Raw genomic sequence first — 26807 nt, 5'->3', positions numbered from 1 at the left:
ATAATCCGTTAATATCTTAATATTTCTAACATCTTTAAGACAGTAAAGACATCATTAAAAATTAATTAAACATTTTTGGAACCTCATAAAAAATACATTATTAATCAATTTATTTTCCTTTCAACGGGATGTTCATTTTAATATAACTCCCAACTTCAATTCCCAACTTCATATTTTCCAAATATATTGTTGAATTATGTTATTACACATACATACATGTTTGAATTTTATAAAAGATTAATTTTGTGTGGTTTTTAAATTTGAGTATTGGTCCTGGGTGCCCATACTATAAAGAAAATTTATATGAATACTTACAACTTGATGTTAATAATATAACAGTATATATTAGTACTTTAAGCTAAACAAATGAATTAAAATACTAATAAAATTATTTTTCTTTCATTTGGTATGCTCCTAAAGGCTCCACACTAGACCTCAGTAACAGTAGTGGGCTTGTGCTGAAAAACCCTCAGGCTGTTCAGCTATGGACATCGCAGCCCATATCAGCTACAATTTCCCATAAACAGAAAAGTTGTGCAACGTTCATAAATTTAAATATTATATTACATTGTTTTGGACCGTTGCTTTTATAACGTTGGCAACGTTCGAATTTTGCAACGGTCCTTTTTTCCATGGTTATAAATATAACATCCATTTCATTTGCTCCCTCGTTCTGGTCAAGGTGCTCTTGATGGAGAGAGTGGGAGGTCCTAAGAAAGGTCTGGCTATGGTGGGCCTCGCGGTCCTTATCGTGGGGGACGTGGAGGTTTTGGTGATGGGGAAGCTGGTGAAGATGGGCAACCACGACGAGTCTATGAACGTCGCAGTGGGAGAGGGAACTGGGGACTACCAACTGATGAACTTGCCCAGTAAGCGCTTCTTTTGAGACCCCTCTGCTCATGATTTCTGCTTAATACTATTTTGATGAATTTTTATTGATGCTTGTTTCTTTTCCTCTTTTGAATTTTACTTAGGGCAACTGATGATGTAAATGAAACTGCTAAGAATTTTGGCGAAGAAAAGCCTTCTGGTGATAATAATGATGTTGCTGCTGATGGAAACAAGGAGAATCCTGCTAATGAGGATGAAGAAAAAGAGCCTGAGGATAAGGTGATTGTTCAATTTGGTTTCAAGTGCTTCTTTGATTTTCTCTTCATCTGCTTTTTGTATATTTTTAATTTTGTTTTTTACTTTTTATGTGGATACTTTTGTTTCAATTATATAACTGACGTAATATGGAATCATCACTTTGCATGTGACCATCGATGTTAAAGTGAGTTACAAATTGTAGGAAATTTGTTTTTGTACTAATGTTATTTCTGTCAACATCTAAATCTTAACCTTGGGTTTTGAAAATTCCTGTGATAGTTCACTCGTTATTTATACCTCGGCAGAAGAAAGTCTCACTTTGATTAAAATTGATAATTTTCCTTTTCAGTTTTGGGTTACATCTGCTATTGTATCAGTGTATTTTTCAACAATGTACTATTTTATTTTTATGATTGGATCTGGAATTTCTGTGTGTTTTAAATTGTTACGACTTGTACTTGTCTCCTTATTGATTTTATTTTACTGCTTGTGCTATTTTTCCATTGGATTGCATGGATTATGGTTGGAAACTCTTCTATTTTTTGTTGTTGTTTTTGCTTCCATTTCATCATTGTGATGATCTGTAAGATTGGCAGCTTACATGTGGTATTTTTCTTCATTACTTTTGAATGTGGTGCACATGACCCTGTTTCTCTTTGTCTTTTACATACATTTCTTCTATTTTTGTTGTTGTCTTTTACATATAATGAAAATATTCTGTATGTTAGCATTTTTGGTACTTCTTGACATTTTAGTGTCATATGCTATGCGTAGTGGTTGCTGAGAGCGAGGGGAGGGGGGTTTGTGGGAGTTGAAGATGAATTTTAGTTTTATGTGATGAATGACTGGAATTTACTTTGGTTTACGGATTTTTATCCTGCACATTTTAAAAATTAATTACATGAATAAATTGTTAATATTGTTTGCAGGGGCAATCCAAAGGAAGAACCTGGTGCAATTGTTTGCAGGGTCATACCAAATACATGCCTCCAGAGGTGAGGAGGACCTTGGCCTTGTCCGTGTTTTGGCAGACTATACTATCAAGCACCACTGTCTTTACATTGAAAACATGAGTAAGAGTGAAGGCTTATCTTTTTCTCCACTGGTGATGAAGATCATTCTGTTGTAGACCTTACTTCAAAAAGTATGCAGGTATTATTTATTTTTCTGGTAAAATTAAGGGTGACTTTTATTTTACCTTTGAGATTTATATAATGAAGGATGCATGGTTATTCAGTTTGAAGTTTAATCTGAATAAACACCTTTGAGTGGTTATTTTGTAGTTTGCTTAAATTGTATGCACCAGGTAATTGTGAGCATAAGCTAGGATATGTAAACTGACTGCTGCAATATAAACAGCAAATTGACAAAATTATGGAAAAAATCAGAAGACTTTGTTTAAATGACCTTATTATGGTGAAATAATTCCTTATTTTTTTATGTTGTCACTTTCTTGGGAGCTTTAAAAAATCCCAAAAAAGAAAGACGTTGCCAAACATGGGCCGAATCCCTTTCATAGATTAGTTCCTAAGTACCAGAACCTAATATATTACTAAAATAACCATACGAGTTGGAACATGATGCTAGCTAAATAAGTTAACTCTCTGCCTGCCAACGTACTAAACGTAATAATTTCATATTTTAAGGCAACGAGATGTCACAGTTTAACCCAACATCCACACTCGTGAATTTTTTGAATAAAGTTAAGCTCATCTCTTCTGGATTATACTGCTGTCTTCATCATATTTTCGTATGAAACTTGAATGCTGACTATGTACCCCTTCTATTTAATGGTGNTTTNTGGTCAGCNNGGGTGGTGGAGGTTGCTGAGCGTACTGCTTCCTTGATTGCTAGATGGCAGGGGGTTGGTTTCACTCATGGTGTGCTGAACACAGATAATATGAGTATTTTGGGTCTTACGATAGAGATTATGGCCCATTTGGATTTTTGGATGCTTTTGATCCTAAATTTACCCCAAATACTACAGATCTTCCAGGTCGAAGATACTGTTTTGCAAACCAGCCTGACATTGGTTGGTTTGTGGAATTGCACAGTTCAACCCTACAAGCTGCTCATTTAATAAATAAGATGAATGCATAATATATAATTAAATACAAATTTATTTAATATACCAGTGTTTTCACTTTCAACCCTATTTTAAAACACTATTTAGATAAAAAGCATGATTGAAGGACGTTCATACAATTTTAGAAATGTTGAATGGTAGATTGCAAAAACAATTGTGAAGAAAATGTATCACAGAATTGAACTCTTGAGGTGAAATAATACGGTAGTTAGTTGTTGAGGTGAGGTGTGATAGTGGATTCAATAAAACTACATAGTTAAACATCAATCTATATATAGATTATCCACATTGTGTTGAAGAAATGGATTATGCAGTCGTGGTGAGATATTTGGTAGCCCAAGTTGAATATGGGATAGAATATGGTTAAAAATGCAATAGAATATGTTCTCCATGTTGAGGGTAGGAGTTTATGGAGCAGCAACATAGATGCAAGTTGGTTGGCCTTCAGGTGCCACCATGGATGGGTGTTCATCTCGGTGTTTGCATAGTTGGATAGATTAGTACATCCCAAACTTATGCTTGCGGAAGCAAATGGAGGTCGCCAAAACAATGCTCGTGAACTTGAGAGAAAGAGAGAAACTGAGCTGAAACTATATGTTCCTGAAACAACACAAATGCTTTGTTTATACTGAGATATCAGGCCTTTGATAGGGTTCACGAGCAGTGCAATGACCTCCGATTCAGCCACTTTTATATATGCTTTCCTTGTTAATGAAAATAGTTAGTAACCAACCAAGCACTATTTTGTTTTAGATGACTAGATTAGTCCAGTGACTCTGTGATCATGGGATGTGATCATGGGAACTGGTTGCAAAGGTGACCTTTCTTCAAAACTCTTGAGAGTCGAATAAATCTTAATATATAAATAATATCTTAATTCAAATCTACAAAATTATATAACTTTAAATAAATAAAATTTATAAATATTGTAAAAGCTTTTGATGTATTTCATTAAATAAATAGTAAAAAAAATCAAATGATTGTTTTTTTTTAATTTTTCTTCCTTTCAAGCTCGTAGAATCATTTCAAACGCGTGATTCTACATAATCTACCGATTTCGCACTCAATTCTACTGAGTTAATTCAGAAACCATGTCTGAAAAGGTAAATTCATAAGAGTTTAAGAGTTAACCTGAGAATGTGACTACAGACATAATCCTCCTTGAAATCTCAAGACCTTTTGTTGGCCCTTTTATGTTATTTTGTCTCTTTGCTCAATCTTTCCCTTTGGTCGAAGACAACTGAAGCACTGACAACTTTCCGCTACACATTTTTTGCATGGACAATGATATTTTGACAACATTTTTTGACAATTTTTTTGACAACGGGACACATGTCATCATTTTATTGGTCTATTTGAACTTAAGTTTAAAAAATATTTAAAACGGACCAATCACAAGCTGCCACATTGTCAAAAAATTGTTAAAAAAGTGTTGTTAAAAGAAGTTTTTCCTTTTTGCATAGGTTTTGGGTTTGAGATTGAGTCAGATGGAATAACATTATTATCAAGTACACCTTCGTGTGAAGCATTCAGATTGATATGAATGTGGGCTTCTTTCCGAACGATTGTATTCTGAATAATTATATCAATTCCAGTGATTTAATTATTCTTGTTTCCCTCCTCTAAGATTGTCCCTTTGTAATTATTTTCACATTTGACTGTTTCAGGTGGAGGATTTGACTGCTAGACAAGTTTATGAGAAACTTTTGGAGGCTGTGCAACCTTAACGTTGTTTGTTTAGCTTTAGTATCCATGGTATCTGTCTGCTTCTATGAGGTTCATTTGCATTTTCCATATTAAGGCAGGGAGGTTTAAATTTCAGTTGTAATGTTGTTTACTTAGATTCTCACAAAGCAGTTGGCTACGGTGCAATAGAAACCTTGCTTGTCATGCTCATGTACTATAACACTTGATTGGATGGTATTAGGTGAACAAAATCTACATGGTTACNAGATAAACGCATCAAAATCCTTCTCTTTTTCGATATATTAAGGGTAAATTATTTATTGGACTCTAGTTTCACCCTTTGTTAAATATTCTTTAAATTTTGTGTCACTTCGTTTTTTTCTTAACGTTGGTTTATTGTAAAATATTAATTTAGTTTTGATATGTTACCTGCGTAATTTTATATTATTTACTAATTAGAAATTGTTTTAAAATTGATCTTTAAAAAAACTATTATCTAAAAAGCGTTTATATAGTAATTTGAGCTTGTCGCAGTCAGATTCTTTTAAGTTTACCATTTTAGTTTTATAAAGAAATTTCGGTGGAGGATGTGAAACTTTTGAATTTAAGACTCTTAAACTAAATAGTATCTTAAATTGTAAGTAATTTTTTAAGTTAAAATATAAGTACAAATCATAAAATTATAAGTTATAGATTATTTTATCAATGAAAGACTTAATGAGTCTTAAATTTTTATAAATTTGAAATCTTTTAATTGAGTTTATAATTATTATTTTTAATTTATTGAGTATTTGAAACTTTTATATTTTTTAATTAATTATATAATTTTGTTGGTATAGTATTTAGATCGTATAATTTTTTGTTGATATTTTTCTTAAATGATGTAATTGTCATTTTATCTGGTTATTTTAATTACTTCTCTTACATTAATACATATTAAATATAAATTGATATTATAATTAATATCAACCACTTATTGTTTATAATTAAAATTAATTGAAATAACATTCTTTATTGATTATAATTGATCAAAAAACGACATATTATTTACAACAGTTAACAAAATATATTGTTTGTTTTTATGATTAAAATTTAGTTAGGAACTAAAATTTGGGTATGATAGAATGGTTAAAATCAATAGATCTCAATAGGATGAATTGGATTAAAAGTTTTTCAAATGTGTGAAAATCAAGTAAAGAAAATAAAATATTAAGATCATTTGTTTTCCGACCTTTCATATTTTACCACTCAAAGTTTTGAATTGCATTCTTACACTCCGAAATGAAGGCAAAATTCATTTATTTAAAAAAAACATGTTACTGTTATTTTTAATCGATTATAATTTTAATATAATTAATTAAAACAGAGAATAAACATCTTACATATATTTTAACATATTTAATAATTAGTTAAAGCTTAGTATTTCTAATATCTTGAAGACAGTCCAGACGTCATTAAAAATCAATTAAACATTTTTGAAACTTCATATAAAACTCATTATTAACCAATTTATTCTCCCTTTCTACAGGATATTCATTTTAATATAACTCCAATTAATAATGTGATATTTGAAGATAAATATTTAATATGTTTTTACTTAATTAAATCATAATTTTATTTAAAATTGTAAAATGAAGGTAATATCGTTTGGTGTGTTGTAGGGGAGGACGAGAAAAAAAGAGGGAAAGTGGTGTGGGAGAGAAGGAGAAAAGAGATGGAGCTAGTGAAAGAAAGGTGAAAAGATGAAAAAAATCTTAAAAAAAAATCAAAAAGAGAACTAAAAAATAAAATAAGTTTATTTCAAAAAGTATTTATTTATAATTTCTTATCGTATAGTATTTGCTAAAACAATAAAACTATCAGCACTTAACATTTTTACTAAAATAAGTTGTATTAATTATTAATTTAATCTCTATGTTCAAATCTGGATTATCTGCTTAATTTTTCTGTATTGTCTTTAAAATATATTAATTTTTTAATATATCAAAATTAGTTTCATGAAGATATAACAAGACACAAGGAACCAATCTAATAAAAGTAGATAGTTTTATGATGTTTATGGTATTAGAAAATGTTGGAAACCTTTATTATTTTGTTATTTAATATTAAAAGCATATATTTATGTGGTTGGAATATTTATAATGAAGATTTATAATAAATGTAGCTCCCATCCCATCTCCTGTTGTCTTGTTGGGACACCAGTTGCAGTGTTGATGATAAGAAGATGTGTTTGAGCCGTGGAAGGGAAGGATATTTAGGGAAATTTAATAAAGTGTTTGGAGGCACGTGTTAAGGAGTTGAGAGGGAATGGGTATGCACGTGTGTAATGCTCACATTCCAAAATATCATCTTCTTGATCTTGTCTGGGAGTTGAGTATAGAGGAAGAAGAGAAGGAAGAAGAAGAAGAAGAAGAAGAATAGAAGTTAGTGTTACGTAATGGATTCTCTGCGTGTGTATGCGTCTACCATCCGCCCATGCTTCTGTGTGTATGCCCATCCCTCCACTTCCACTTCTTCCTACAAAACCCATCTCAGATTCATTCTTCCCTCGCTCCCTCCGCTGCGCCCTCTACATCACCGGTTGCCTCCGCCACTCTCCGCTCTATCCTCACCTCAAACCCAAACTAGGTCATTTTCTCTCTCTCTCTCTCTCTCTTTCTCTAATGCTTCATTTTTATTGCTTACTCCTTCCGACTGATTACTTCCATCAATGCCAGGGACCAAGAACAAGAAGAAGGAAACGACAATCCTTCTTCCGTCTCCATGGACCGCAAAGTTCGTCTGCAAGTTCGATTAGATCACCAAGTTCAATTTGGCGATCACGTTGTCATCCGAGGATCCGCCAAGGAATTAGGATCATGGAACAAGAATGTTCCCTTGAACTGGACCGAAAATGGATGGGTGTGTCACTTGGAATTTAAAGGGACCGATCACATTCAGTTTAAATTCGTCATTGTAAAAAAGGACTCGACTTTGGTCTGGGAAGCGGGGGAAAACAGAGACTTAAAGTTGCCCGTGGCAGGTAATTTTGCCACCGTCGCTACATGGGACGCAACCAAAAAAAATTTGGAGCTGCACCCTTTGGATGAACAACCACAACTACAGGAGGAGACAGGTAATGCGTACGATGCTGCTACTTCTTCTGTTTCTGAAGAGGCAGAGCCAAGTCCCTTTGTAGGTCAGTGGCAAGGTAAACCTATTTCTTTCATGCGATCCAACGAGCATCGAACCCATGAAACACAGAGGAAATGGGACACTTCGGGTCTTCATGGCTTGCCTCTCAAATTGGTTCAAGCCGACCAAAACGCCAGGAATTGGTGGAGAAAGGTACTTCAGTTCATAATACTCCCTTCCCTCAGTGCCTTCTTTAGAAACCTGTACCTTTACTTCTTAATCAGCATATTAACTTTAACCATAATTTTCACTTTGAAGCTTGATATCGTACGTGATATTATAGCTGAAGGTCTGCAAGGGGAGGATCGATTGGAGGCTCTCTTGTACTCAGCTATCTATCTCAAGGTCTTGTTCTTTCTTTTTCATTCAATCATCCATGCTCTTCTTTTACCAGCTTCTGAGCCCTTCTTACATTATCTGTGCAGTGGATAAACACGGGGCAAATATCTTGTTTTGAAGATGGAGGTCACCACCGCCCCAATAGGCATGCTGAGATTTCAAGGCTTATATTTCGTGAACTAGAGCGACACACTACTCGGAAGGATATATCTCCACAGGTGATCTATTATTACTTTTGGCAGTGGATCATGTGGTCCTTATTGCATTATAGATATTGCTGATGTTTAACAAGAGTTATATGAGGGTGGGTATTTATGTCATAGGTTGTACATTGCAGTATATTTTAGATGAGTAGGTGTGTTTTGGCCTTAAGGCTTGTTTAGATAAACATATGAGAAAAAAAGTTATATAAACTTTTCGAGAAGTTCAAATTAATTTATGCATAAGTTATCTCTTATCTGTTTTTTTTTTTTTTTTCTTAAATCTGTCTTTTTTACTTGTGCTTAAGTTAATGTCAACTTCTGTAGAAATTTATTTCAATTTTCTTGTTTTCTTCTATTAAAAACATTTATGGAGAAGTTTATTCAAACAAACCCTTATTTATATTTTTTGAAGATAGCATTATAGTTCAAAATTCAGTCAATTAATTTCATATCTTCTTAATGTTTTCCTTGTCTTTTTTGTTGTAAACTTTTCTAACAGTTGTTCTGATTTAAATTATTTGCTTGGTTCAGCCATGTCCTTTAAAATGCCTGACATACATTCATGTTAAACGTCCGGGAATTGGAAATTATTGTTTAAAAGTGTTGTTGAAAACTTGATATAATATTCCTTTACATTTACCACCTTTTTTATATCCTGCTGTCCGGAAAAGTTTAAGCCTTATTTCTTTCATTTACCATATTTTCATTAACATACAGGAAGTTCTAGTCATCCGAAAGATTCATCCATGTTTGCCATCTTTCAAGGCTGAATTCACTGCATCTGTACCTCTTACTCGAATTAGAGATATTGCTCATCGAAATGACATCCCACATGACCTCAAGGTGTTTCCTCATAGTACATAAAGTATGAAATCTCATTGCTTTTCAATGTTAATAATAGGTCAGCTGTTATCTGTATTGTTTATTGTCCAGTTACAAATTAAGCATACAATACAAAACAAGCTTCACCGAAATGCTGGGCCTGAAGATTTGGTTGCTACAGAAGCTATGCTTACTAAAATCACAAAAAACCCTGGAGAATACAGCGAATCGTTTGTAAAGGAATTCAAAATATTTCATCTAGAACTCAAAGACTTCTTCAATGCTGGCAGGTTTGACATGAATATGCAGAAGTTTTGGCTTCGTCTTCACATCAATTTCTCTTTTTATAATTAAGACACTACGTAGTTTTCTCTTGAAAACTCCCCCATCATTTTAATACACAATTAGGCTGTTAACCAATTGACTGATCATGAAACTGCATGAACTCTTACTGTTGGCAGCAAAGTAACCATTATGAAGTAAACGGATTTTCCTAAGTAAGAAAATCAACCGATTAACACTATGTAATAGTTTCTCATTTTATGAGCTCCCATGTTCAATTTCGTTGGAAGCAACTTGCAGTAGAGGCTCCAATAAAAAGAAAATGGTGATTAAATGAATTAATCTCCTACATTGTAGAGCATGGGGAGTGTCGTACAATTCACATGTAGAGAAGCTGCTTTAGACTATAGAACTTGTAGGCTGTTCCTAGCAAGGTCACTAGACTAAACCTTCTTGTGCAAAGGCTTGTCATCTCTTGTGAATCCTGTAGTAGTTTGACAGGGGTTGGGGGGGAGGGTGGCTGAGGGGAGCCAACAATGAAGTATACTACATTTCCAGGATATTTTCAAGTAATTTGGGCTTGTGTTTAATTAGTGACTGAAAAATCTGGATTGTACACTTTTGATTGAACATAGTGTACTAAATTTCAAGGATATATTCAAATCATTTAAACTTGTATTATACTAGTACTGGAAAATCATAATTTGATGCTTTCATGGATGGCTTCGTCATGTTGCATGCAGTCTTGCTGAACAGCTAGAATCAATTCATGAATCCATGGATGAATACGGCATTTCAGCACTTAATTCATTCTTGGAGTGCAAAAAGGTAAATTTGCCTGTTTTGATTTTCTTGCATTTATATTTCTTGATTTGGTCTGAATGTTTGCAACTAGAATAAACTAATTATGGAATAAGATGTCAACTAACTCATGGTAGAATAATTAGTTGTTAGTGAGTTAGCTTGTTGGGAGATGAGATGCTTTGGGAAATGATTAATTCCATTTTGACTATTGTTGGGTTTTGGTCTCTTGGGCTTCAATTGTCATAAGTGGCTCTCAAGCTTTCTCCCATTCACAACCAGGTACTTTCATCTTGATTTCATATAATATTTAGCAAAATTAGTTGATGCGACAACCTGCACATTACCCAAATAACCTAAAATGGAGCTCTAGCTGCATTAACTCAATTGCCGTGTTGACAATGCATGATTGCTTTTATGATAGCAATGAACAGCATAAGGAATGACTTAAATATTAAATGAAGCTAGGGTGGAGGGACATGATTTTAAGCAGGAGAAACCTTTGAGGGACAAAATTGCACAATTGATGGAGGACTAAGGATGTAATTAAGTAGTTAGAAAAATAAGTAATTTTTCATATAAATAAGAAAAAGCATATGCAAGGGAAGGACATTTCAATTAGTGAGGGAATAGGATCTTTTGGGTATTGGCAGGAGGTGCAGACCCTCTGAATTCTGCAGTGTTTGTGTTGAAATTTGTAAATTGGGGAGTACTTCCTCACTTTCTAATAAATGATATTAGGTTCCTATCAACTTTAATCAAAACTTTACACCATGTATTTCAACTGCAAATGAACAGTGTGTGTAATAATACTGACATTTTAGTTTCTTCCAGAGAATGAAAAGGCCCTAGGTAGTAGAACATGATGGGATGTTGGGATCCAATAGTAAGTTATGGTACTCTAGTCCACATTGGAGGTATGGGATAAGTCTTGGACTCTTCTACTGTAATGGCTAACTTTTGTAGTGTAGTTCTTTCAAGGCTTATCACAAGATTTAGTAGTGTAAATTGATAGTATGAAGAAGTAATCTGACCAGTCTATTATGGTGCTTGTACTGTAGCATTTATCCTATTTATGTGACTGGTTCTCAGTTGTTCTGATAGTGGCATCTACTGATAAGGGACAATCTTTTGTAAATTTTCCAGAATATGGATACTGTAGCAGTATCAACTGCTGCAACAGAAGATGTAATTAAACTTTTATTTAAAACAATGGAATCTTTAAATGTTCTGAGAGAAACTATTGTAAAGGGTCTTGAAAGTGGCCTCAGGAATGATGCTCCAGATTCTGCAATAGCTATGCGACAAAAGGTGACACTAATTTAATTCAATCATTTAGCCAGACTTTGCATCTGATTTTCTTTATAAAGAATGATGGAACATCTTTTGATTCTCATCTTTTTTGGGGAGGAACAGTGGCGCCTCTGTGAGATTGGCCTTGAGGATTACTCATTTGTTCTTTTAAGCAGGTTTTTGTCCGACCTTGTTCTTATTAAATTTTGTAAAATTGTCAGATACTCATAAGTTGAATAACTTTTTATGAAATATACGAAGGACACATGTTATGAAAGGCATGGAGTACTTTTAACTACTTAGACGGTAGTAGATAATACTAGAATATAGTGCATAATACTCTGCATTAAGATAGATGTTTATTAGACCATAAATCATCTAAATACTTTAAAAGGGCAAGAACTAAGGGTAAAATATAATGATGCAGTGAAGTCAAGCCACTTGATAAGGATGTAGTATCATTGAACTGTGTAGAACTTCTTTGATGGACATATGGAAAATTTCCAGCCAACAGATACTTGTAAATTGTATAACAAGATCTTTCTATTGGTATCACATTAACTTCTAAACGCATTAATAGATTTCTCAACGAGCTTGAAGTTATGGGAGGTGCTAGTTGGCTGGCCGCAAATGTGCAGTCAAAAAATGTAAACTTGTGGAATGATCCACTTGGAGCCCTTATCATTGGAATCCACCAGCTGAAGTTATCTGGTTGGAAGCCAGAAGAGTGTGGTGCTATTGAAAATGAACTCATTGCCTGGAGTAAAAGAGGCCTTCATGAAAGAGAAGGTAACATGAAGGCCTTCTCTTGGGTCCCTTCTCTATTGTTTTTTAAAATCATTGTAGACAGTGTTGACTAATTTTCATGTTAAATGTACTCCTTTTGTTTCAGGAAATGAAGATGGCAAGACAATTTGGACATTGAGACTGAAAGCTACTCTTGATAGATCAAAGAGGCTAACTGATGAATATACTGAAGAACTTCTTAAGATATTCCCACAGAAAGTCCAGGTTAGAAAGTATTATTATGATGATGGTTTTAATGGCCTGCAATTTCAATGCCTGATGCAAAGATATACTAAAGAAATATGACATAAAATGAAGCCAGATGCAAAGAAGACGAGGGAGTACACAAATTTAAAAAGTCCGCTCAGTGGAAAAGTATAATTAAATAACCACAGTTTGTTAGTCTTAATAACACCCTTAATAGTCGTGATGTGTGACCTATAAATATTTTTGAAATAATTATTATACAACCTTTAGCCAGATAGGAATCAGAACATGAGTGAAATTCAATTTAGAGATGGAAATTTTGATTGTAGTTCTTCCTTCGTCTCAAAGTTAAATAATTTGTATCGTGATACTGGTACTGTTTAGTTTTCACAGTTGGACTCCTCTTCATTTTAAATGCATATATCTTGAAATACACAAACTTGTCATTTTAAATGTTGCAGATACTAGGTAAAGCTCTTGGAATACCTGAAAACAGTGTCAGCACATATACAGAAGCTGAGATTCGAGCTGGGTATGTTAATGCATTGTCCTTTGCAAATTTGGTTAGAGAAAGTTTCAGGAAATATGGTCAAAAGCTTTTTCACCACTATCTGTGATTTTTCTTCATGTTTATTCCTCAACTACAGATTTCATTACCAAACTCAAGGAGTATATTATGAATATACTTATTATCTGACTTTTCTTCTGTACATTTTAAGTGTGATTTTTCAGGTTTCAAAACTATCTACGCTTCTTCTAAAAGCTGTTAGAAGTACCCTTGGTTCTCAAGGTTGGGATGTTCTTGTTCCAGGAGATGCTTTGGGAAAATTGGTCCAGGTACCACTACCAAGTTGCTTTTAGAAATATCATGGACAATGTTACTATAATATTTACTGTGTTCTTCTGAGTATGAGAGAGAAACCTTTTATAGAAAACCCTAATTGCATTTACAGAAGTAATTCTTCCCTTGCGTAAATACCTTAAAAGGGAATTTATCCTTATACTAGAACTACTGCAACATAGAGCTTAAATGGTAATCCAGCATAACTTCATGTCATAAATATTATGGTGTTTGTTTTTTCATACATCAGTACTTGACCATCAAGATATTTTTTTACTGCAAAGACCACTTGCAGCGTATAGCATATTTGTGTTGAAGTAATTGAATCGAAAGACAGATATCATATCTCACCAGATCCTTCATTCCATAGTCTTTCATCACCCATCATGGGTAAAACATCTCATACTTCACTCTTTGGATGATAAAGTCCATGAAAGTGGTAAAGCACTAATAGGAAGCAGACACATGGTTTAATACAATAAAGAAGTCCACGAGATCAAGTAATTTCATACTATCAATTATCAAACTTAAGTCTGCAAGTTGGGGAAAAACAAGAAAAAAAAAACAAATGGATACTAACTAGGGTAGTGATATCCTCATTCTTGACTAACACGAATTTGGGTTTCTTTGAGCTAGGTTGAAAGAATTGTTCCTGGTTCACTACCATCATCAGTGGAAGGACCTATTATCTTAGTAGTTAACAAAGCTGATGGTGACGAAGAGGTAGCTACATTATATTTGTATTTGAGAGTATATGGAAATATTAAAATATTAATATTTATAATTTCATTACACTGGCAGGTAACAGCTGCTGGGAGGAACATAGTGGGAGTTATACTTCAGCAAGAACTGCCTCACTTGTCTCATCTTGGTGTTAGGGCACGCCAGGCCAGTCTTCTTTTTAAGTATCCGATTAATGATTTTGATGTTTGAATATCTACAATATGACATTCGTACTGCTATTCTTTATTACAGGAAAAAGTCGTCTTTGTCACATGTGAAGATGAAGAAAATGTTGCTGATATACAAAGGCTGATTGGGTCATATGTGAGGTTATATTTACAGACAATTTTTACATCCATTATTAATTGTTTTCAAAACTGAACCATATATTTTTGTATTTTGACATGATCTTTTGAGCAAAATGGTATAATGGTTTGAGTTTTCTCTTTTCCTGCTTCAATTTAACTTTTCAGGTTGGAAGCATCAACTGCTGGTGTTAATCTGAAGTTATCCTCTTCAGTGGACACGAATGACAATTCTTCCATTAGAAGTTCTTCTGATGACTATGTTTCTGGAGTTGAAGTTCCTTCTTTTTCTTCTAATAGAATCTCCAATTTTGATCAGGTAGAGAATGACAAATTATTCACTTTTTTTTGGCTTTGTTGATATTTTAGAGATAAATTACAGGTTGGTAAAAATGAATGAGGTTTTCTTATGAAAAACTATTTACTCTCGTCTGAAAAACTTGACATTTTTTTTTATGAAAACTATCTTTTAAAACAGTTTGAAGGAACTTTTTTTAGAACAAAACAAAATAAATTGTTTCAAAATGTTAATTTGAAAAAAGTTTTAAAAGTAAGAAAATAGTCCTTGAATCTAACAACTGATGTTCCAGTCCCAACCTATGAGTCTTGTTGTAAGAAACACTTACAACTTACCCGGCTACAGCTGTACTCCCTTTTTCCTCCATCTAAACTGTCCCCTTAATCCCTTGATGACCAGTCAGACCACTGTAGGCCTTTGCTTGTCTTTGCCTTGTTCTCAGAACTCAGAAGTATCACCTCTTTCTTGGTTTATATTACCACATGTCATATTAATCTAACTCTTATTATTCACAGAAATTATTTTTATAAGCCTGGCATTTATTCAATTACCATTTGTCCTAAACCCTTAAATCTAACTCTTCAATTACCATTCTTTTCAGATCAAGGGTGCATCTTCTGGCGGAGTTATCTTGCTTCCTGATGCAGAAATACAGACATCAGGTGCAAAGGCTGCTGCATGCGGTCGCTTATCATCACTGTCTGAAAGTTCTGATAAAGGTGAGATTTTTTTAACTGAAAATAATATGTTGGCACCACAAACAAAAAGTTGAGATTCAATAAAAGCAACGAATTGCATAACTATGTCTGACCATTGATATTGGAACGAGTAACTTTAACTCAAGTAGTGCCATATTTTATCTTTCTGATGATATATTCATTATGGAATAATACATTGTCCCTGTTTAAGACGCCCTCTCTGGTTCACTAACAGTCATGAAGAAAGATATTCCAGCTCAAGATGTTGTTTTGAAACTGGTCAGCTCAAGACCATTAGAGAACTGTATTGAAACAATGCTTTAAATCTTGTTCATCTTTAAATTGATGTTATATTTTTTTCCCCTATATTCTGGAGGATGTTTTCCAGTCTGACTCTTTACTCTTTTCCTCTAAACGAATTCTTCTACTTCATAAAAAAGGTTTAATATTTTTATCCAGTAATTGGGGATGGGCAAATACTGATGTGTCTGCATGCAGATGTGCATTGTGTTAAGACTCAATCCTCAAACACCCGTCAAAGAGCCTCTGACCTAAAACCGTACATGCTAGATATTGGCCGCCAAAGAATATATTTTTCAATTCTAATATGTTCCAGTCCCTCATAAGAAAATTTATTTACTTTATCAAAAACGGAAATTCCTGTTTGAAGCGATTAATTATGTGGTTTTGAAGGATGTCCCACCCTCACCTTCCTGCTCCTGATAATGGTTTCAGCACTAAATTATTTTTTCCGTTCATGCCATATCTTATATACATGGCATGTCATATTTTGGAATGTCATCCAATTTAAGCATATTAACTTAAAAGCACGTATAACTAAATATTAATCATGTCATTAGTGAATATATCAGCTGCATTTTTCTCTCCCTTACGGCTTTGCTTTATGTTCTTATATTCAAATAGAGTGAAGTGCTGACGTTGAACCATATATTGTCAGTTAAATGAGATCTTAAAAGATTATTGATTGTGACGATTAAGATGATTTTGGAAGATTTACATGCGGTGTAATTGCAGTTATCAGAATCATAATAGACAAGTTAACAATTTAATAACGAACAACTACTATTTTTTTGGTAAATCACATTTCTGAAGTCTGAATTTTGAATGACAGTTTACAGTGATCAGGGAGTTCCTGCTTCGTTTCGAGTTCCTTCTGGGGCAGTTTTACCATTTGGATCGATGGAATTGGAGCTAGAGAGGAGTAACTCCACCGAAGAATTCAGGTCTATCCTGGAAAAGATAGAAACAGCAAAACTAGAGGGTGGTGAACTTGATGATCTGTGCCATCAACTCCAGGAATTAATTTCTTCCCTCAAGCTACCGAAAGACATCATTGAAAGCATTGGGAAAATATTCCCAAGCAATGCACATTTAATTGTTCGATCCAGTGCCAACGTTGAGGACTTAGCTGGAATGTCAGCAGCTGGACTTTATGAATCAATACCCAATGTTAGTCCTTCCAATCCAACAGTTTTTGCAAATGCCGTTAGCAAAGTATGGGCTTCACTGTACACTCGGAGAGCAGTGTTGAGCAGGCGTGCTGCTGGTGTTCCTCAGATGGAAGCTTCAATGGCAGTTCTGATCCAAGAAATGCTTTCACCAGATATATCATTTGTACTACATACTGTGAGCCCAACAAAGCAGGATAATAATTTGGTGGAGGCTGAGATTGCTTCTGGCCTTGGTGAAACTCTGGCTTCTGGAACAAGGGGTACACCATGGCGTTTATCATCGGGTAAATTTGACGGGCAAGTGCAAACCCTAGCTTTTGCTAACTTGAGTGAGGAATTGCTGGTACGAGGTGCAGGGCCTGCAGATGGGGAGGTTATCCGTTTGACCGTTGATTACAGCAAGAAACCACTGACAGTTGACTCGGATTTCCGTAGACAACTTGGTCAACGCCTTTGTGCAGTTGGGTTTTTCCTGGAGAGAAAGTTCGGTTGCCCACAGGATGTGGAAGGATGTCTTGTTGGAAAAGACATATTTATCGTACAGACAAGGCCCCAACCCCTGTAGTGGACTGCACATTCAATTCGATACAATATAGAAAGCATATACATATTTGTTTATGGCACCACACTGAAATATGTAGATTTATTTCCTCAAAGACATTTTTCTTACTTCATACTAGCTCAAAACTCACCTCCCCACCAAAAATCTTACTTTAAAGGGCCTAGCTTTCGTATTCGATACCTTGTACTCATTTAAATTCTCGTTTTCTAATTTAATAACATGCATTTGAGTGAAAATCTTTGTTCATCTTATTAAAAAATCATTTGGGTCATTCTTAAATTTTAATACTAATAATTAAAAAGTTATAAAAGTTTAAAACATACATATTTATTTGTCATTTCATTTTCTCTGTCTTATCATAACTTGTCTTTTTCTCTCCATTTAATTATATTAACACTGTAATTAAAAAGATAATATCTTGAAATTGTAAATGTGAAAGGTAAAAAAAAAATATATATGTAGTTTATATTTATTTGCCAAAAGAAATCATATTCAAAATTAGATTAAAAAATAAGCTAAATAATAAATAATAAATAACATTGAATAATCAAGAAGAGGGTAGATTCACATCACTAACCAAACTATATATAAATAATATCAGAAAATTAAAAGGGAAGAGATTGGAGACACTATAATGACAAAGAATAAGTATATAACATACAAAATAATTTTATTATTTTTATGATAACAAAAAATAATAAAATAAAAAATAATAAAATTATTATTCTAATTATACAAGTAAATTTAAATAAGCTTTACAATTTTGTTATGGGTAATTTTTTTTTGGTGGATAATTTTTTTATTATGAAGGGTAAATATAACTATAAATAACATAAGTAATTAAGCAAAATAATATTAGAAACATTTTATTTGCATTATCCACTTAAATGCAACTTCACTACATTAACTCATTAAAGACAATTTAATACTAGAATAGTTTATGCAATTTCACTAAATCAACCTAATATTTCATCAATTACCATAAATTTCAAAGTTAAAAATAAAAATTAGGTTAGAAAGATACACAACTCTATGAAATATATTACTTTTGTTCAGGTAAGAGAACTCTATGAATGTCTACAAACCAAATAATCGTAATCAAAGTTAGTTTTTAGGATCATTGATGGATAAAGAGAGAAAAAAAAAGAGTTGACTAGTTATTATGAATTTGAATTATAATATAAATAATATATTTGAAATTAGAAAAAGTTAAAAATAGTAAAAAAAGAAGAATTATCCGAGGAAGATACAACAAACTAACAAACTATGTAACTAACTATTGTAGTTTTAGCTGGATAATGATCTTTATCTTGGTTCAATTCCTATAATTGTAAAAGGGAGGGAGAGAGTGGCAGTAGGCGATGGCATCAAAATGCTGAGGAGATTCACGCTGCATTGACTTGTTTCTCTTGCTTCGTTCATTAGGATAAGGAAGGAAGGAAGGAAGTGGTGTGTTGGGTCGGAATCTGTGGGAATGGGATCTTGCCTCTCCGTCGCGGGGGCACCATCGGATGCATGCGATGACCGGTTGTGGAGTCCAACCGAATTGTCGGATTATAGGATTGAAATGCGGGTTCACAGAGTTCCTGGGAGATTGTTCTTGAACGGTTCATCGCAGATTGCTTCCTTGTACTGCAGAAAAGGCTACGGAGAGATCAACCAGGATGCAATGCTTGTTTGGGACAACTTCTGTTCGAACGACGGCACCGTTTTATGCGGTGTCTTCGATGGCCACGGACCTTATGGCCATTTGGTTGCAAAGAAACTCAGGGATTCCTTTCCTTTAAAGCTCATGGCTCAGTGGAATTCCTCAAATCCTGACAGCACATACAGCAATCGCAATTTCTTTAGCACATCCATGAACAACGACTTGGAACCTTGTACCATTGCCCCAACTGAAATTGCGACGCTGAGACAATCTTTTATCACAGCTTCCAAGATCATGGACAGAGACCTCAGAATTCAGAATCAGATCGATTGCTCCTCTAGTGGCTCCACGGCTGTTACCTTGCTCAAGCAGGTGAGTATCACATCGCAACCCATCCCATCCCATCACTTCACATTATCTGCCACCTTCTTCAATTTTCGTTCATTCATCCCTCCCTCCCTCCATCCTTTAAGGGCCACGACCTTCTTATTGCTAATGTGGGTGACTCCAGAGCTGTATTGGCTACCCATGACCGCAATGGTTCCCTTATTGCCATTCAGCTTACCACTGACCTTAAGCCTGATCTTCCAAGTACCTCTCTCTTACCCACCTCTTTATTTGCATCCAATACAACGCTGGATTTTTTTCTTCTCTTACTGTTTTTTCTTCATCAGGGGAAGCAGAGAGGATAAGGATTTGTAAGGGAAGAGTGTTCGCCCTTCAAAATGAACCGGGAATTTATAGATTATGGCTTCCCAATGTTGACTCCCCTGGGCTTGCCATGTCAAGGTCTTTTGGAGATTTTTGTCTCAAGGACTTTGGACTCGTCTCTGTTCCTGATCTCTCTTATCATCGCCTCAATCACAGGGATCAATTTGTTGTGTTAGCCACAGATGGGGTAACTCTTAACTCCCTTTTTTCTTTTCTCAAACACATCTATATCATACCATCCACATACTTACTTTATCATGTACATACTTTCAAATCTCTTTAGGTATGGGATGTTTTATCAAACGAAGAAGTTGTGTCCATTGTGTCATCTAGTCCACGCTCTTCAGCGGCTCGAATGCTGGTTGACGCAGCTGTTCATGCATGGAAAACCAAGCTTCCCACTTCTAAGGTTGATGATTGCTCTGTAGTTTGCCTCTTCCTTAATTCCATGTCGGACTCAAAACCATCGACTCCCAAAAAAGACCCATCAAATGTCGTTGAGCAGTAACCACCACTACATAGAGCGGAACCTTAACGAAAGTGCCCACACTATATATCTTTTATGTCAACCATCACTCTCTTAATTTAGAAGAAGGACTGTTTGGCTGCATTCCCAATTTCAGAAATACACTCACATCCTAAGGTTTAACAAATTTTCATTTCTCTCTCCCCAAATAAATCTCTCAATTTATATAACAAAATAAATTTATATACTACCCCATTAACACATGTCACTTGATATTTTTTTATGCAGTTATATGGATGGAGAGATGTAGCGATGTAAATACATACGGAACATAATTTCATTAAACCTCGGGTGTGTGTGCAAAATGACATAATCTATCTTATATTTTTACATGTACAGGGTAAAGGGATACTACTGTCATTTTCTTTTTAGCCGAAGGTCTTTTCCCTATCTGTATATCCAAGTCTCTAGATTATATTATGTAGTTCATCCAGGGGTTGCTTCAAACAAGAGAAATGAAAAGAATAAGAATCTTATTTGCTATTTCTGTCATTTGTATTTTACCCTGTTAGTTATGTTTTTCCTTGTTATTTACATTTTAATTTAAACACTCCAAATACCCAACACCTTCCAAAGCCAAATTATGGATATTATGGCAACGCAAGGCCAAGTCCTTTTTTGAAACAGAATAGTTTCGTGTAGATTACTATTTCATTGGTTAGTAGAGTTGAGACAGAAGCCTGACCTTTAATTCTTTAATACTTAGCTGTAGTTCCATGTAGCTCTGAACGTCTTGAGCAAAATGAGTATAACCCACTGATGTTATAAATTGGGCAAAGGAGAAATACACTTTGTAAAGCCACCATTTTTATTTGTCATTTTCCTTGTCTATAATGATGCTGACTGGGTTATGAATCCTAATTGGAGTGCTAGCAATTTAACTAAAACGTTCCAGGGTTGTAAGTCTAACACAGGTTGTGTCTTCTACCGGTAAACTATGATACTAAATACCCTAATGCCATGTACAGATCACTCTTCCAGATAGGGTCAAGTGCAATATATGAAAACATTAACTGTTGCAGATCATGTGGTCAAAATTCTTACTATTTGCACTTTTTAATTGCTGACTTAGACAATAGAGTCGTCTTGAATTTTTGCTGATCTTGATTATTCTATGATATTCGTCAATGCATTATGTTTTACATTGTTTTGTGTCTATTGCGTAAACTGAATTTAACATAGTAATAACTTCTGCTTCAACTATTGAATTATATTTTCGCTGATTTTGGCGTGTTTGTATAGGATAAACTTCTCCATGCGCATCTATATTTGTTATCACAGTAGTTTTTTTTACATGCTTTTACATTGTTATTTCATTAATTTTTTTTACTAACATGTTGACCATTTTTTTTTTTTTGGTTTAGTTTGTAATCTTGGTTTTCTTATCTTGAAAATGTATAACGTATGATACGTGTTAACTAGATATTTAAAAAATAAAATTGCAATTATATAAATCTGAACTAAGAACACACTTCTTGGGTGTTATTAAAATTAAAATGAAAATTATGAAATATTATCCTTATAGATCACTTCGTATTACTTATAGATAAAATTAATATATGGTTTTTTTTTAAATTTTCATAAAGGTGTTTATTTCTATATCTTATATTTTATTTTTTTGACATTGGATAAGCTATATAGAATTTAATTAATTTCAAATAAAGTCTCGTATTCTAATTTACTAAATAAAAAGTAATTAAGTGAATATCTCAATTCAAACATACAACATATATTTATAAAAAAAAATTAAAAATTAGTCAATATTAGATGTGGTAATTAGAAAGTTATAAAGAAATTAAATATATTTTATCGTATTTTTTGGTTATTAATGGTTTCAAGTGAAAGACAAATAAAAAACTTTTCACTATTATTGTGTACATTAGGGATTTTATCCAGTAATATTTCTTTTCTATTTTTAATTTGTGCAGTAATTTGTTTTTAGGGTTAAATATGCTTTTAGTCCCTGAAGTTTCACTGATTTTTGGATTTAGTCCCTGCATGAAACATTGATGGCATTTCATCATTTTAGTATGAAAACTCGTATTTTTAGTCCCTAAAGACACCGTTAGTTTTTGTTGTGAAGTGACTAACGGCACAGCCACGTATTCTTCCAAGGCATTGACCAGTACTTGCTACGTTGGTTGGTTGGTGTTCTTTAGCATTTTATTCCTAGACCCCATTTGCGCAGTTCTCCGGACACACCCCAAGGTCCCTTCTTCAGAGCAAAAGAAAGACCTAGATTCGATTCTGCCGGCAGCCGCGAGCCACTCTCGCTCCGTCGAATGCGTCGCTGGCGACGAGCCATTCTCTCTCTCGCACTAGCCTAGGGTTGCGCCACCACACTGTCACGTCTTCGAATCCAGCCATCGCGCCACCACCTCCTTCAGTCTCGTCGTCGCCGGCGTCATGAGCTGCCGCTACAGAAACGCCACGCGCCGCCACCCAAAGCTTTCTCCTACCTCTCGCTGGTTTGTCTTTTCGCGTCATCACCGTGCAACAGATTTGGTTTTGCTCGCTCAAGCCACCACCGGCAGAGAACAAAGCTTTCTCCACTGCTCAAGCATCATCACCTCCTCAGCACCACTCAGTCAACGATTCTCTTCCTATTCTGATGAACAGTGCTTCGATTGGGGCCGCTTCGAACTTGGGGGTTTCATTGTTGGAGGATTATGAAATTATTAAGCGCGATTTCAATGTTATCTTAGTTAAATGGAAAAGCAGATTCGGGTTAGTGTTAGTATTCTGATTTGCAGGTAGTGTTAGTTAAATGGGGTCCTTGTGATTTTCTGCAAAAAAAAATCGGAAATCGTTGGTATTTTTCTTTAGTGACAATATTGCAATTGTGTATGGTGTGTAGAGGAAGCAATGTCAGAGGCGCAGCCAATATGCAATGATGTCCAGCACTACTAATGCTTCCCAATGCTTCCACCGTGCTGCACTACTAATGCTGAATGCTATATTTTGAATAAAATGACCAATTGCAGCAGCTGCTTCCAAACTAAATGCATTCCAATGTATATAAAATAACACATTCTCTGGTTCAAGCGTAAAAACAAGAAGAGATATACAAAATTGTTGGAGCCCTCCTTTCTTTGCTGTATGTAACGAAATCATCTCAAAGTGGCGGTGTGCAGCTTGCAATCAAGTCACGTCTTCTTCCATCCTCCAAATGCAAAATGCAGCTCTCTACTTTTCTCTGTGGCGGCTGGATGGTCCCTGAGGAATCCCTGAGGAATCAACTCACAAGTGTTGCAGCGTGTCCAGCCCATGTGGGACGTGAATTTTGTTGCTTCTGTTGGAGGTATGTAGCTGGATCACCGTGTGCACATCTTCCTTTATTCCATCACCGATGGCTGCGTGCAAAGAAAAGAAAAGGGGGGGAGAGAAGGGGATTGACGCCATGGCCGGCGTTGACTCCAGTGGGTTGTGGCGATGGAGTCGAGTGGTGGAGATGGTGGCCCGGTGAATTGTGGTCGGGACTGTGGTCGGAGGGGAACGGTGGCAGGCGACGTTCCAAGAAGGCCTTGGGTCTTTGTTTGTCTCGAGGCAAAGGAAAATGTTGAGATGGTTTGGAACTGGGAGACCCCTAAGGGTTTCTAACCACAAATCAACGTGGTAAGAAGTGCACAATAAAGACGTGGCAGTGCCGTTAGCCACCTCACCAAAAAATTAACACCGTTAAAAATTAGGGACTAAACATATTTGTTTCCATACTAGGAGGACAAAATGCCATCAATGTTTCATGCAGGGACTAAAACCAAAAATCAGTGAAACTTTAGGGACTAAAAGCATATTTAACCCTTGTTTTTATTACCTAGACAGGTCAATTCATCTTTCTGTACTTGATCTTCACACTTTTGAACCAATCGTTGTAAAGCTTTCTTTTTGGTAGATTTTTGTATTTTGTCTTTCTTTTAAAGACAAAGGGTAGATTTTATTCAGCAATAATGGCTTACACTCACAAGGAGGAGAATGGTAGACAAAGTTTAATGCAGAGCATGAACAGAAAACACGTTTTAAAACTTCAATCCCACTAAGTAATCCATCCTATTGGTTTTAACATATAAGAGGCAAAAGAATAAAAGGGAAACTGATATCTTTTATTGAGCATAAGCATAAATATTTATACTACATAATTTGTATCTGACTTTTAAACAATATATGCTAAATTAATTAATTTAAATAATGTCTAAATTCCTCCTAAAAAATAGAATATGAATATATTTTTATTTAACAGTTTTGATTCTTTCAACCAAATGNTGTTTGAGTCACAAAATTCCAATACTCCTCCTTGACTCAAAGTCAGCATACTTTAAGTCTTTTCGTCCTTGTCCGTATCACCTGAAGTTCCTNTACTTTTGAAAGTCTTGATCACTTTTGGTTTCTTTATCTTTTCATAAACTGCGTCTAACTCTAAGTTGTCAGCGTCTTTCCCTTTTTCAGTATTGCCTTGTTGTTCCGCATTTTCAGCTTTTGTTTCAGGAAGAGTTGTCTTAGGATGCTTTTCTTCTTCCAATTTTTCCGGTTTAATTTGACTTCCACCAACTTTAACACCCACTAGCTTTACTTTCTTGCCATTCAGAGATGGGGTTTTTTTAGGTCTTCCGACATTATGCAGCTTGTTTGTTGCTCCCCATTTGTCTTTTGGAAAATGTAACCTCGTTTGTTTTCCATATTGCAAAGTCGCGCATACGAGTGATTTCTCTTCAATTTCAGGCAGCCTTTGTTCCTGCATATTGTCTTCAACCTTGTGCTCAACAAATTGCTCTTTATCAATCAAATTCAAGGCGAAGCTCTTGCCTTTCATTTGAACTCTGAACAACTCTTTATTACCCAAATCTTTAATCATGCAACTTTTATCTTCAAATAAAACTTTATACCCTTTCTCTAGAAGTTGGCCAACACTCAACAAGTTTTGGTCAATTTCAGGAATATATAAAACATCACTAATTAATTTCAAACCTGTGCAACCTTTGATCGCGATGGTTCCTTTACCCTTCACTGCTATTTGTGCCCCGTTTCCAATTCTGACATTTGTGTTGTAGGTTGCATCAAGATCTTTGAATAATCCTTTATCGTAAGTCATGTGGTTCGTGCAACCACTATCAATTAGCCAACTTTCTGTTGATCTTGCATTAGCAAAGCAAGAAACAACAAAAAGCATGTCTTCTTCACCGTCTTCAACCACAGCTTGTACATTCTCTTGTTTTTCTNATGACTTGCATATTTTCTCCACATGCCCTAATTGTCCACATTTATGGCATTTCACATCTGGCCTCCACCAACACTTTGTATGTGGATGATTGTTTTTCTTACAAAAAGGACATGATGGAAAAACATTAGAGGATTTGTTATAATTTTTGTGGTTGGAACTTCCTGACCTTTTTTTCAACAATTTAGCTGCCAAAGCCCCTTCAATATGACCTTCTTCTCTCATGAGTTTTCTTTGTTCTGGNACCTGAAGTGCTGCCAAAAGTTCTGCCAAGGTAATAGTAGAGAGATCTTTTGAGTTCTCCAAGGAAGTCAATGTGGCTTCATATCTTTCTGGAATTGTTGCAAGTATTTTTTGAACAATTCGAGAGTCAGGAATCTCAGTGCCTAGAAGACGTATTTTGTTTGCAATGCCGAGAAGCTTGTCCGCATAATCTTTGATCGTCTCTGAATCTTTCATCTTCTGCATCTCAAGTTCTCAAACCAGATTCAAAGCTTGCATTCCTTTGACTCTCTCATTGCCTCCATATTCTTCCTTCAAAAAATTTCAGATTTCATTTGCCGTTTTCAACGTCATTATTCTGTTGAAAATGACTGGAGATACAGCTGTGAACAAAATTGATTTGGCTTTAGACTTTCGAAGCCTGTTTTCTTTGTGATTTTTCATTTAAGCAATCGTAGGATTAGCTGGCAAGGGAACCACTTCGTAGTCTTGTTCTACCGCTTCCCATACATCGTTAGCATCTAGATATGCTTCCATTTTGATAGCCCACATTTGATAGTTTTGTCCATCAAATACAGGTATAGAAACTGTAGCGAACGAGGTTTGAGATTCCATTTTATGTGTGGTGGCTATATTGTGGTTGTAGGTGTTTATGGGTTATATCACAGATCCCGTAAGATCCTTTTTGCTCTTTTAACGTATAAGAGGCAAAAGAATAAAAGGGAAACTGATATCTTTTATTGAGCATAAGCATAAATATTTATACTACATAATTTGTAACTGACTTTTAAAAAATATATGCTAAATTAATTAATTTAAAT

General features: G+C 34.8%; 2 protein-coding genes and 1 long non-coding RNA gene across 5 annotated transcripts; all 3 read left to right on the top strand.

The window, feature by feature from the left end:
• The first annotated feature begins 682 nt into the window (after positions 1–682).
• LOC106772784 lies at positions 683–5197 on the top strand. Of its 3 annotated transcripts, XR_002669526.1 has the most exons (5): positions 683–869; positions 975–1110; positions 2019–2241; positions 2898–2969; positions 4843–5197. It is a non-coding gene; the product is annotated as an uncharacterized LOC106772784 (long non-coding RNA). The 3 variants fall into 3 exon arrangements; XR_001376625.2 differs by lacking the exon at positions 2898–2969 and having other exon boundaries at positions 2019–2233; XR_001376623.2 differs by lacking the exon at positions 2898–2969 and having other exon boundaries at positions 4843–5190.
• Positions 5198–7026: 1829 nt separating this feature from the next.
• Positions 7027–17903, top strand: LOC106771943 (phosphoglucan, water dikinase, chloroplastic). Its single transcript, XM_014658016.2, has 19 exons — positions 7027–7489; positions 7579–8188; positions 8294–8380; positions 8461–8592; positions 9295–9420; positions 9511–9689; positions 10425–10509; positions 11629–11793; positions 11899–11951; positions 12356–12564; positions 12668–12786; positions 13230–13300; positions 13488–13605; positions 14246–14332; positions 14411–14497; positions 14585–14661; positions 14806–14956; positions 15537–15654; positions 16766–17903. The coding sequence occupies exons 1-19, from the start codon at positions 7299–7301 to the stop codon at positions 17668–17670; spliced, it is 3570 nt and encodes a 1189-aa protein (XP_014513502.1). The 5' UTR covers positions 7027–7298; the 3' UTR covers positions 17671–17903.
• Positions 17904–19013: 1110 nt separating this feature from the next.
• LOC106771333 (probable protein phosphatase 2C 33) lies at positions 19014–21035 on the top strand. The gene is made up of 5 exons (XM_014657297.2): positions 19014–19687; positions 19789–19906; positions 19990–20213; positions 20310–20669; positions 20781–21035. Exons 1-4 carry the CDS (start codon positions 19142–19144, stop codon positions 20532–20534), a joined length of 1113 nt encoding a protein of 370 aa, XP_014512783.1. The 5' UTR covers positions 19014–19141; the 3' UTR covers positions 20535–20669; positions 20781–21035.
• Positions 21036–26807: the final 5772 nt, after the last annotated feature.

This window comes from Vigna radiata, chromosome 8 (assembly GCF_000741045.1).
Source record: "Vigna radiata var. radiata cultivar VC1973A chromosome 8, Vradiata_ver6, whole genome shotgun sequence".
NCBI lineage: Eukaryota > Viridiplantae > Streptophyta > Magnoliopsida > Fabales > Fabaceae > Vigna > Vigna radiata.
The sequence above is the reverse complement of the archived record's forward strand: the minus strand, read 5'-3'. Positions and strand labels throughout refer to the sequence as shown.